At 45.6% G+C, this 12,457-nt stretch overlaps 1 protein-coding gene across 1 annotated transcript in view; it reads right to left on the reverse strand.

Moving 5' to 3' along the window:
• Window positions 1-12,457, reverse strand: part of LOC140642015 (uncharacterized) — a 48,057-nt gene that overhangs the window by 19,865 nt on the left and 15,735 nt on the right. Inside the window, exons 4-6 of the mRNA XM_072842621.1 lie at window positions 2,164-2,626; window positions 1,415-1,852; window positions 1,098-1,138 (exon numbers count right to left, since the gene is read on the reverse strand). Coding sequence (XP_072698722.1) covers window positions 1,098-1,138; window positions 1,415-1,852; window positions 2,164-2,626 — 942 coding nt within the window. The remainder of the gene's footprint in view (window positions 1-1,097; window positions 1,139-1,414; window positions 1,853-2,163; window positions 2,627-12,457) is intronic.

Here is a 12,457-nt window from a genome sequence, read left to right on the forward strand (position 1 = left end):
AGCTGTCAGAAAGTTTCGAAAGGAAGTGAAAGTTCTGATTATATTTCTTAAAAAAAAAAAAATCACTGCTGTTTGGAGAGAGAGCACAGAGGAACAAGGACAGAAGCAGGAAGGCCTAATCAGAGACTTACAGTCATCTAGGTAAGAGGGAACCAGAGTTGTTAGAGAGGGGTTGAGAGGTGGTCAGATTTGAGAGATCTTTTCAAGGATTGAAAGGAGTTTCAAGAGTTAACAGAATTGGCTGGATGCTTGGATGTCTGGTCTGAGCTAAAATGATGCCAATGCCGGTAACCTCTACTGTGATAAGATAAGGTCAGTGAGGGAAAAGCAGAAGGGAGGACCGGGTGGGTGTGGTATCACTGGACATACTAAACTGAAATGCCCATCAGACCTTTAAGTGGAGATGCTGAGCAAACAGCTGGAAACGTGCATCTGGAACTCAGGACAGAAGTAAAGCTAAACATTTGGAAGTCACCAGCTTAGAGATGTCATATTTACAGCCATGGAACGGGGCTTGGGATGGAAACTGCCTTGGGAGAGAGTCCGGCTAGAAAGACAGTATGTCCAAGAACTGCGTGCTGTGGCACTCCAACATTCAGCGGCTGAGAAAAGAAACAGAAACCCGGAGACACAGAAGGAGGAGCCAGGGAGATGGAAGGAAATGAGGGAGAATGTGGTGGCCTGGAAGCCAACAGAAGAAAAAAATGTGGAAGATGAGGGAGCAGCCACCTGTGGCCTGTTAGAAGAAAACCTGCCCTGACCCCAGACTTCCACAAGGGCCTTGGGGGGGACGAAGACAGCCGGAGGCAGAGGACGGAGGATGAGGGGAAGGCGGGAACTACAAACTTGGAAGCAAGGCTTTCATTTAAAGACCTGATTTGTGTTTTGTTCTTAAAGAGAAGTGAGCAAAGAAATGGGTGGGACCTAGGAGGGGCTGTCTGGCCCGGGGGGTGTCAGACAAGAGATGTATTAGCAGGTGTCAGTTCAATAAACAAGAACACCGGGAGGAGCAAACGACAACAGACAAGGTGCCAAGGACCCCGCGGCCCAGACACCATTTGTTCCCAGATCCACAGGGGTGGGCAGGTGACATGTACTGCGCTTCGGAAGGAGATGACGGAGTTTTCATCTACTTTTTCTGAGATAAAGGAGACTGAATACGGAGTTCCTGAACGCCACTTATAATCAACACACTATTGCAAGTCTTAAAATGTACCATATCTTTAAAGATTATTTTTTATTTTTTTAGTTGACTGCCTAAAACCCAGCTCACAGCGGCCGGCCCCAAATTTGCTTTTAACCAAATCAGCTTTTGGCCAAGATGCCAAAGACAAAAACCAAAACCGAAAGTTTCAGCCCTGGCTCCCAGGGTCCCGCAGACGCTTCACGCAGAACCTCTCGGCCACTTGCTTACGTTCGGAGGTGGTTTTTCCCCAGAAACAGGTTTTCTGGTCAAAGGGAAACCTACGAGCAAAGCAGAAGGCTGCCCGGACTCTCCCTGAAGAGGGAGAGGGTCCGCCGGCCTCAAGCCCGCCGCAAGCCCCGCCGCCCCGCCGCCGCTCCCGCCGCCGCTCCCGCCCGGGAGCCCGCTTACTCGCCTGCACCGCGGAGGCCCGCGCCCAGGCCCGCGCCCAGCCCCGCGGCTCCCGCGTCTTCCTCTCCCCTCGGGACACCTCGCGGGCCGCGCCTTCCCCGAGACTGTGCCGGGCGCCGCAGCCCCGCCCCTCGCGTGCCCACGCCCACCGCCCGCGGGCCGCCGGGAGGAGGGCCCCGGCCCGGAGCTCAGGCCCCGCCCACCACGTGCCCACGCCCACTGCCCGCGGGCCGCCGGGAGGAGGGCCCCGGCCCGGAGCTCAGGCCCCGCCCACCACGTGCCCACGCCCACCGCCCGCGGGCCGCCGGGAGGAGGGCCCCGGCCCGGAGCTCAGGCCCCGCCCACCACGTGCCCACGCCCACCGCCCGCGGGCCGCCGGGAGGAGGGCCCCGGCCCGGAGCTCAGGCCCCGCCCACCACGTGCCCACGCCCACTGCCCGCGGGCCGCCGGGAGGAGGGCCCCGGCCCGGAGCTCAGGCCCCGCCCACCACGTGCCCACGCCCACCGCCCGCGGGCCGCCGGGAGGAGGGCCCCGGCCCGGAGCTCAGGCCCCGCCCACCACGTGCCCACGCCCACTGCCCGCGGGCCGCCGGGAGGAGGGCCCCGGCCCGGAGCTCAGGCCCCGCCCACCACGTGCCCACGCCCACCGCCCGCGGGCCGCCGGGAGGAGGGCCCCGGCCCGGAGCTCAGGCCCCGCCCACCACGTGCCCACGCCCACCGCCCGCAGACCTCTGCGGTTAGGCGCTGGGCTGGTCTCGCGGCCGCCGGCCCCAGGAACCCTCCGAGGCCTCCGCGCAGAAGGGAGGGAGGCCCGGAAGGGGCCGGCGACCGGCAGTGGCGCAGGGGGACTGTCACCGAGGCAGAGGCACGCTCCCTGCGCTGCTGCTGCTGCTGCGCCTTTCACTGTCCCCGGACGCCTGGGTTGGAGGCGGTGGATGGGGTCGCCGCCAGGGTGTTTGCTCGGTGCAGACTTGGGTGCTGGGGTGAGGGCTGCAGCCGCGGCTTCTCCGTCCCCGACTGGAGCGCCTAAACCCTGAATGAAGAAACCGCGGGCTTAGCCAAACCCGGGGTCCTGCCGCTCCCCCTGGCTCCTTCCCGCCAGGGCCCTTCTCTGAGGTCGTGGGCCACGTCCCTGGGCAGGGATGCGCAGCGCAGCGAACCCTGCGAGAAAGCCACGCCGACAGTTTCCTCTCTAGGGCTCCTTCTGCCCAACCCAAGAAGACTGGAGTTCCGCTGAATAAAAAGGAAGAGCAAAAAGGCAATCAAGTAAAAAGTATAAAAAGCCTTACGAAGGGCAGCCCCGGCGGCCCAGCGGTTTAGCGCCGCCTTCAGCTCAGGGTGTGATCCTGGGGACGCGGGATCGGTCCCAGGTCGGGCTCCCTGCAAGGAGCCTGCTTCACACACTCTCTCTGTGCCTCTCATGAATAAATAAATAAAATCTTAAAAAAAAAGAGGGGGGGGCGGAATCCCTGCTTCTCCGTCGGCCTGTGTCTACCTCTCTCTATATATGTCTATCATGAATAAATAAATAAAATATTTTTTTAAAAAAAAGCCTTATGAAACCAAATACCTAATTCTACCCTATCAATCTCAAGTCCCCCCATCCTAGTTTTATCCTACCAACCCAGTTCAGAAATTCTGTCCACCTCCATATTTTTAATTCCCAGGCAGTCCCTACTCCCTGCCAAAATTTCCTCTGCTTGTACTTCATCTGACAACGCTTCAAATCAGTGCTTTTCCATTTATTCACTGAAATAATGCGAATTACAAGTGCGATAAACATTTCCCCATTCACCACGCCTGTGGCATGCATAAATAAACCCAGAGTCACCAACGTCAAGGGCAAATTTTACTGGAATTGCTCCATTTTATACTTTAAATTGATTCAAGGGGATCCCTGGATGGCTCAGCGGTTTAGCGCCTGCCTTTGGCCCAGGGCGCGATCCTGGAGTCCTGAGATCAAGTCCCACATCGGGCTCCCTCCATGGAGCCTGCTTCTCCCTCTGCCTGTGCCTCTGCCTCTTTCTCCCTCTAAGTCTATCATGAATAAATAAAATCTTTGAAAAAAAATAAATTGATCCAAATTTTGCATTGTTCTTCATATTCACATGGTGTGCGAAGAAAATATGTTAAATTGGTTATGAGTTTAAGTACTTTAATTTTCTTCCCAAATTATCAAGTATACATTTCAGGAAAATGCACCGATCATTTATGCCACAAATATTTGGTATCATCTGTGTGCTCAGCAGGAGGGATATAGTGTCAAGAAAACACATGTGGTTCCAGTCCTCATGGAGATTTTGCAGTCTAGTCCAAGACAGACATAAGAACAAGTAAGGCGGGATCCCTGGGTGGCGCAGCGGTTTGGCGCCTGCCTTTGGCCCAGGGCGCGATCCTGGAGACCCGGGATCGAATCCCACATCGGGCTCCCGGTGCATGGAGCCTGCTTCTCCCTCTGCCTGTGTCTCTGCCTCTCTCTCTCTCACTGTGTGCCTATCATAAATAAATAAAAAAAAAAAAAATTTAAAAAAAAAAAAAAAAAAAAAAAAGAACAAGTAAGGCAACTTAAGATCCATTCATTGGTAATGATGAATGAATGAAATAAGCAAAGTGGGGAGAGTGCTAATTAAATGAGAGAAGAGATGGTTTCTGTGACATGTAAAATGTTTTTCCTGTGGCTTCACACCGTTGAAATGCTTGGCATTAAATGCTGCTGTTTTCAAGGTCTTGAACCTCTGACTTCTTTAGCTTTCTCTACCATTTCTCTGGATATCTAACATATGCTCAGCACATGCACACATAACTCAGTGAAAGTAGAAATGACTTGAACATGATTAATGAACTTGACCTGATTGACCTACCTTTAAATTATAGCATCCGGGGATCCCTGGGTGGCGCAGCGGTTTAGCACCTGCCTTTGGCCCAGGGCAGGATCCTGGAGACCCGGGATGGAATCCCACGTTGGGCTCCCTGCATGGAGCCTGCTTCTCCCTCTCCCTCTCCCTCTGCCTATGTCTCTGCCTCTCTCTCTCTCTGTGACTATCATGAATAAATAAATAAAATCTTTAAAAAAATAAAATAAATTATAGCATCCAATACAATTTCAGAACGCGTATTCAAATACACAGGGAACATTAACAAAATCAGACATTAACAAAATTAGACCATATTTCTGGCCATAGGGCACATCTCAACAAAGAAAAATCAAAACAAAAAAGAGTGAAATACAGAATTATGTTCTCTGACCACCTAGGTATTAGTGTGAAAAACAAAAAGATAACTAGAAAAATCCCTGTGTTTAAAATTAAACATTTCAAAATAACTGATGGGTCAAAAAAATCATAAAATATTTTGGTCTGGATGTTACTTAAAATACTATATATCAAACCTTGTGGGACATAACTAAAAAATATAACTAAAGGGGAATTTCTAGTCTTAAAAGTACATATTAGAAAAACAAACCCAGAGAATCAACTATCTAAACATCTATATGAAGAAGTTGGGGGGGGGGGGGAGGGACAGGAAATGAAATCAAAATAAAGAAAAAAAAATGGAAATAATGAAAATAAGACCAGAAATCAAAGAAGCAGATAAAAGTACCCGAGGATCAACAAGAGCAAAAGATGGTTCTTTGAAAAGACTAATAAAATCAATAAGCTACTGGTAAAAAGTACTCAGGAAAAAAGAGCAGAAAGGCACAAATAATACTAGAAGGAAAAAGGAAATATTGCTAAAGATCATAAGAAATTTAAAAGATGAAAGACATTAAAAATTTTATTCCAAAAAAAAAAATTAAAAAAAAAATTTTATTCCAATCAACCAGGTAAAATGAACTGGGAGAGATAGCTGTCATGTGTCTCTTGTGTTCCTCCACGTCTTGCTGGGTGTTAAGTTTTTTAGTAACTAGATGGAAATGAGACCGCCAAGGCAAGCGAGGGTCCAAGAACAGATTTTATTGCAGGCACCCTCGGGCGAGGTTCCACGACTCACGGGGGAAAGAGAGTGAGTCGGGGAAGTCGCGGCATTGGGTTCGGTTGGGGAAGTCCAAAGGAGAGGTGTAAGGGTCTGCTCAAGCTGTCAGCAGGTCATTGGTCCATTGGCGTCCCAAGTGGAGGTGGTGACAGGAACCTCAGCCATTTTGGCGTATCCGCCTTGAGGAGTTTCCCTTCCCGCCTGGCCCCAACACTGGGTACATCAAGAATGCAAGACCATGACTGCTCTTTACCTGAACCATTTCCCAGGCTGCTGTTTTGTTGTTGTTGTTGTTGTTTTTAAAGATTTTATTTATTTATTCATGACACAGATTGAGACAGAGGCAGAGACACAGGCAGAGGATCCATGCTGGGAACCCAACGTGGGACTTAATCCCGGATCTCCAGGATCACACCCTGGGCGGAAGGCATAGCTAAACTGCTGAGCCACCGGGGCTGCCCCAGGCTGCTGTTTATAGTGAGCAATCTTGTGATATGAGGTGATGCCTACCTCCAGGACAAAGAACAGATTTGCTTACTGCTTGCTATAAAAGTGGTGGGTTCCTCAAGTGGTGGGTTCCTCAAGCTCTGTGTTCCTCAGATAGGACACCCACACAGTGCATATGGAGCATCCACCTACACCTCTTCATGTCACCCCCACAGGACTTGTGAACAAGAACCACTGCAAATACACTGACAGTAGTGCTCTTTGCTGTGCCATGGGTAACCAAGTCCTTTGTTTCTGTTCTGGGAGTCTTGTGTTTTCTGCCAGCATCCATGAAACAGTAACAGGCTAATTTATTAGATGGTAAATGCGGTAAAATCAAATCCCAGACCTGACAAAATGGATAGGTGGGATTTTAGTCATGATGGAGTGAAGATGTCAACTCTCACCGCCCCACTGCCTGCACCATCAAAAAAAAAAGTAAACCGGAAAAAATGGTCAAAACAATCATCCGAGGACTCTGGAAAATAACCAAAGGCAAACAACAAATTGAGGATCACTTATTCATTTTATAAAATAAATCCTGAGAATTTTGGGCAGGAATAGTGGGAGCCTAGGTATTTTGATCAACCCCTGCAGACTCCCCATTGGTGCCACATTGCTACCAGACTGAGGCTGACACTGAAAGCCAGGAGCTCCAATGCTGGAGAGAGCTAACTTGACTTGCCATGGACGGCAAAATAAAAGTCCATTCCTAATGGTACTGGTAATAAAAATTGCAAAGTTGGGAGGAATAAATAAATAAATAAATAAATATCTCTGTCAACATGGAGTCATGGACTCATTTGAAGTGAGCAGTAGACCAGTGGACTAGCCAGACATTTAACAGATCCTGGAAATGAGAGCCACTGAGGGTCAGGATAAGCTCTTCACATATCTCTGCATGACTGAGAAGCTACATATACACAAGGAGACACAAGCCTGTCCCTGTAGATACCTGCACCTCCAACCCTGGTTCTAGTGCTAATTCCGTGACTATCTGCAAACCAACTTAACTGTTCTGTGTTTCGGTTTCTCAATTGGTACAATGGTGGTCAAGCACTGTTCGGAGGAGAAAATAAATTATATAGCATGAATGTAGAACCTAGAACAGCAGGCACACGGCACCTGGGTGGCTCAGTGGTTGAATGCCTTTGACTCAGGTCTTGATCCTGGGATTCTGGGATCAAGTCCCACACTGGGCTCTCCACAGGAAGCCTGCTTCTCCCTCTGCCTGTGTCTCTGCCTCTCTGTGTCTCTCATGAATAAATAAATCTTAAAAAAAAAAAAGAACAGTAGGCACATAGTATTACAAAAGAGTTTACTATTCTCAGAATGTAGTATAACAACACTTCATCAGAATCCTTGGGGAGATTTCTATGATTCATTCTAGAACTACTGTATCAAAGTCTCAGGGACTTTCCTCAGGAAGGAACCTGCGGAAAATCAGTATTTTACAAGTAGACTAGTTGATTCTTATATCATAAGTGTTTGAGAACTACTACTTTCAGGTAAGATAACTTTTAGAGTCTGTGCCCAGATGCCTTGAGGATAGAAATGATCATATTTATGTCAGGACCCCCATTGCCTAGCACACAGTAGACATTTAGTCAAACATCTATTGAATGGTAGAAATTTCATGTAAAGCTAATCAACACTCAGCCCTCCAATTCCCACAATGCAAGATAAATAACAAATTGGGCGTAGAATTTAAATCTTTTTATTATATGAGAAAGCTAAAATTACTCTAATATCACATAGAGCAGTGATTTTTTAAATGTACTTGAGTCACGGACTCCTTCCAGAATGTGATGTAAACCACAAACTCTCCAGAAGACTGAAGGTGTATGTAAAATCTTGTCAGTCATTTGAAGGGTAAATTACCCCAGGTCAAAAACCTCTCATATGAAAACTGATTTGTCTGTCTCCTGGAAGAAAACAGGAAGCTCTTGTTTATCTGTGAATCCCTATTTCTAGGGAAAAAGCATAGAACATACTTGGCACTGAATAGTTTTTGAATGAATAAATGAGTCACTCGTTGATAAAAGGGTATGTGTCATTAGGGGATCACCTGGAACTCCTTGAGTCACCTAACATTGAGGTGGAGAATCCAAGTACAGGTGTTGCACATTTGATTCATATCCGAGATGCCAAACAAAACCCAAGTGGAAAAATAAAATGAAATCATCACTTAGACACAGCATAATAAAACTGCAGAGAAGTAATATAAAGAAAACAGCCAGAGGAAAAAGATTCCATTAGTTTCAATGAACAAGAGACTAATAGTTGGTTTCTTCATAGCAACGATACAGAAGCCAGAAGACAATGGGAAGAGATCTTCAAGATCTTCACCCAAAGAGAATTTTAGGCTCAGAAAAAATTTCCTGTTAAGAATGAAGGTAAAATATAGACATTAAAAAAAAAATTTTGAAGTGAATCTGCCACCAGCTGAACTGCACTAAATTATTCCAGACAGTAGCTCAAAGACACAGCCAAGGAACAGAGAGCAAAAAAGATGGCAAATATATGGGGAAACCTAAATGAATGCTGACTATACAATAGTAATGACTTATATTTAAAGATACAGAATATATGACAACATATAAATTTTTTTTAAGATTTATTAATTCATGAGAGACACACACACACACACAGAGGCAGAGACACAGGCAGAGGGAGAAGTAGGCTCCATGCAGGGAGCCCGACATGGGACTCGATTCCGGGTCTCCAGGATCACACCCTGGGCCAAAGGCGGCACTAAACCGCTGAGCCACCCAGGCTGCCCGACAACATATAAATTAAGAGGGAAGTAAATGGAGTCATAAGGCAATCGTCAACAAGTGTCAAAGAATTCTCACACAGAGAATATGTTCTCCAATAACATTGCAATTACAGCTTAGATAGCTATCTCTGGAAATTAAGAACTATACTTCCAAATAATGTCTGTGGGTCAAGTTACAAGTAATGATGAAATCAGAAAATTCTTTGAAATAAGTAACTAAAACAGATACCTAGACATGTAGGAATGGAGTTTATGAAAGGCAGAATTTCTAGGTGGCCTCTGCATTCCCTCCTCATCCCCATAACCATCCCCTCGTGAGGGCAGAACCTATTAACTTGCTTCTTACCAACAGATATGGCAAAGGTGAAAAGATTCTGGAGATGCAATTACTGTTCCTATTCTGCTGGTGTTGAGTTAGTCAAAAGGAAGATCATGGGTGGTTGTGACCTAATCAGGTGAACCCTGGCTGGCCTATCTGAAAGAGACTCCAAGCAGAGTCTCTCCTGATGGTTTGGAAGCAGCAGTCAAGACATGATCTACTTATATGGAGAGGCAGCCTCTAGTGGCGGAGGGCTGCAAGGAATTGGATTTTGTCAACAACCCGATGAGTGTGGAAAAGGGCCCCAAGCTCCAGCTGAGAACCTACCTGATGAAGCCTTGTGAGCCCCTGAACAAGGACCCAGCTAAGCCGTGGGCTGACTCTAGACCCATAGGTACTGGGTCATAATAGAAGAACGCTGTTTTTAGATGGGTAGATTGATGGTCAGATACTTGTCACAGAGCATAGATAAATGAACATACAGCTAAAGTAGCATTTAGAAGGATATCTACAGGTTTTTAAGATTTTATTTATTTATTTGAAAGAAATAGGGAGAAACAGGTTCCCTGCTGAGCAGAGAGCCTGATGTGCGCCTTGATCCCAGGATACTGAGATCATGACCTGAGCTGAAGGCAGATACTTAACCTATTGAGCCATCCAGGTGGATGGATATATATATATATATATATATATATATATATATATATATATATATGACTAGAAAGTTGAGAACATGAGCTAAATATCCATGACAGTAATACAGAAGTGTGACGGAATATTTTGTTTAGTTGAAACTTGCACTGGGGTGCCTGGGAGGTGCAGTTGGTTAAGCATCTGCTTCTCCTCTGCCTCTCCCCACTGGCTTGTGCTCTTTCTCAGTCAGTCTCTCTCAAATAAATATATAAAATCTTAAAAAAAAAAAGAAAGAAAGTTGCATTAATTCCAAACGTTGTACAAATATGCAAAGGATAGATGACAGCTCAAATCTTGGAGAAAAAGGTATAAAGACTTGTTTTACCAGACATCGAGAATTTTAAAATTTGTTGTAGTTAAGGCAATATGTTACTGATGTACAGAGAGATGGACCAATGTAACAATGAAGAGCCCAGAAACAGACTCAGGTAAAATGGGCATTTATAGATAGATGACAGAACTGGTACGGCAATCAACAGAGAAAAATGAGTTTTCAAGGAATTAAAAAAATAATAATAACCATGTTATTTACCTTATCCTATAGAACATAAAACTGTACATATTTTAGAACACAGTACAAAAGAAGATAATCATGACTCCAAGATGGAGACGAATTTCTTCAGCAAGACATAAAAATACCAACAATACAGAAGAAAACTGAAACATTTCATTAGGATCAGAAAGATAAACAGACTGAGAAAATATTTGAAAGTTATAACCAAAGGATTGGCCTCCTGAATTTATAAGGGCGTCCTGTTAACCAAAAAAGTCTCGAACAATCCCATTTTTTAAAACAAGCAAAAGATTTGAACAGGGACTTTATAAAAGAAAATCAAAGGGTAAGCAAAGCCAGGAGTAAACAAATGAATCTCATGGAAATGCAAATTACACAACACTGAGGTCAAATACACAAATGACAAATGTTGTCTTTCACAACATATACATGGCTCTAAAAAAGTAACTGAAATACATTAAAATGGTGGGATTATGGTGGATTGTATTCTTTGCATTATTATTTCTCAAATTCTTTAGTTTTGCCTTTTCATTTTATGCCCTGGAGATTTTCCAAAATCTTCAAGTCTGAGAATACCAAATGCAGAGCCTTCCCATAGCTGCTGTCAAGGCATCGATTGCTATGAGAAGAGTTAGTTAGGACCAGGTGGAGGTGAAGATACACACTTCGTATGCAAACAGTTCTACTCCTGGATGTATTCTCGAGAGATCCTACACATATGCAATAGGAGAGATATGTAAGAATGTTCTTTGAGGGGCATCTGGATGGCTCAGCTGGGTAAGTGTCGGCCTTCAGCTCACGTCATGATCCTCTGGGTTCCCAGGTCAGATAGAGCCCTTTGCTGGGCTCCCTGCTCAGTAGGGAGCCTGCTTCTCCCTCCTCCCTTTGCTCCTCCCCTCCTGCTCATGCTCACTCTCTCTTTCAAATGCATAAAATCTTTAAAAAAAATGTTCATCACTTTGTGACAGTCTAGGTGCTAGCACAGCAGAAGAGACACACACTGCAGTGTCCTCATATAATGGACAGATACACAGTAAGAGAAAACCACCACAGCCATGAGCATCAACAGGGATGACTTAGCAAAACAGTCAAAGGAAAATACATGTACTATTCTAATTATTAAATAGGATCTAATACTCTATTAAGCTTCATTAAAGGGACCCTGGGTGGCTCAGTTGGTTAAGCATCTGCCTTTGGCTCAGGTCATGATCTGAGGGTCCTGGGATGGAGCCCCAAATCAGGCTCAGCAGGGAGCTGGCTTCTCCCCTCCCTCTGCCACTCCCCCCTGCTTATGCTCTTTCACCATCTCTCTCAAATAAATAAAATCTTAAAAAAAAAAAAAAAAGAACTTTACTGAAGTTTACTTTTGCCTGATATTTTTCTTAGACTATCTTTAAGGAGCATAAACTTCAGGACTATTCAAAGTGTGGTCTACAAGGCCATACTGAACTGTTACTGGTTGAAGAAGGGATAAGCACAAAAAGAGAACAGAAATATGCCTAGAAAGTAGGCAGTTAAAAGGCTAATAGTAATTTAATAGTGCCAAAATATTCAAGCATGTGATTTTGTATTTACAAGGATCAGCTTGTGATGGTTTGGAAGTTTTTTTTAAAAAGTGGTTTCAGGGGCGCCTGGGTGGTGTAGTCACTTAAGTGCCTGACTCTTGGTTTTGGGTCAGGTCCTGATCTCAAGGTCATAGGGTGGGAGCCCCTCATCCGGCTCCTCACTCAGCACAGAATATGCTAAAGTTTCTCTCTCCCTCTCCCTCTGCCCTGCCCCCCTTCATGCTCTCTCTCAAATAAGTAATCTTTTATTTTTTTTTAAAGTATGTAACAGATTTCTTTTTTATTTACAATCAAGTTCTGTTGGGCAACATAAATAAATAAATAAAAGATGCTCCCTGGCCTGTGAATTCCACCTCCCTTGAGCTCTTGGAACAGCAGGCTGGAAAGTGGGGGAGGAGGGCTGGGGATAGAGGATGGACAGGGCGCTTCTCCTCACCGAGCTCCAGCACTCATACCCACAGCTGTCCAGAGAACAATTGTGGAAGGAAAAAAATAAAGTGCAAATTAAAAAGTCATGAAAGTATTGGTGTTTCAGT

This window comes from Canis lupus, chromosome 10, assembly GCF_048164855.1.
Source record: "Canis lupus baileyi chromosome 10, mCanLup2.hap1, whole genome shotgun sequence".
In the NCBI taxonomy this organism is placed as follows: Eukaryota; Metazoa; Chordata; class Mammalia; order Carnivora; family Canidae; genus Canis; species Canis lupus.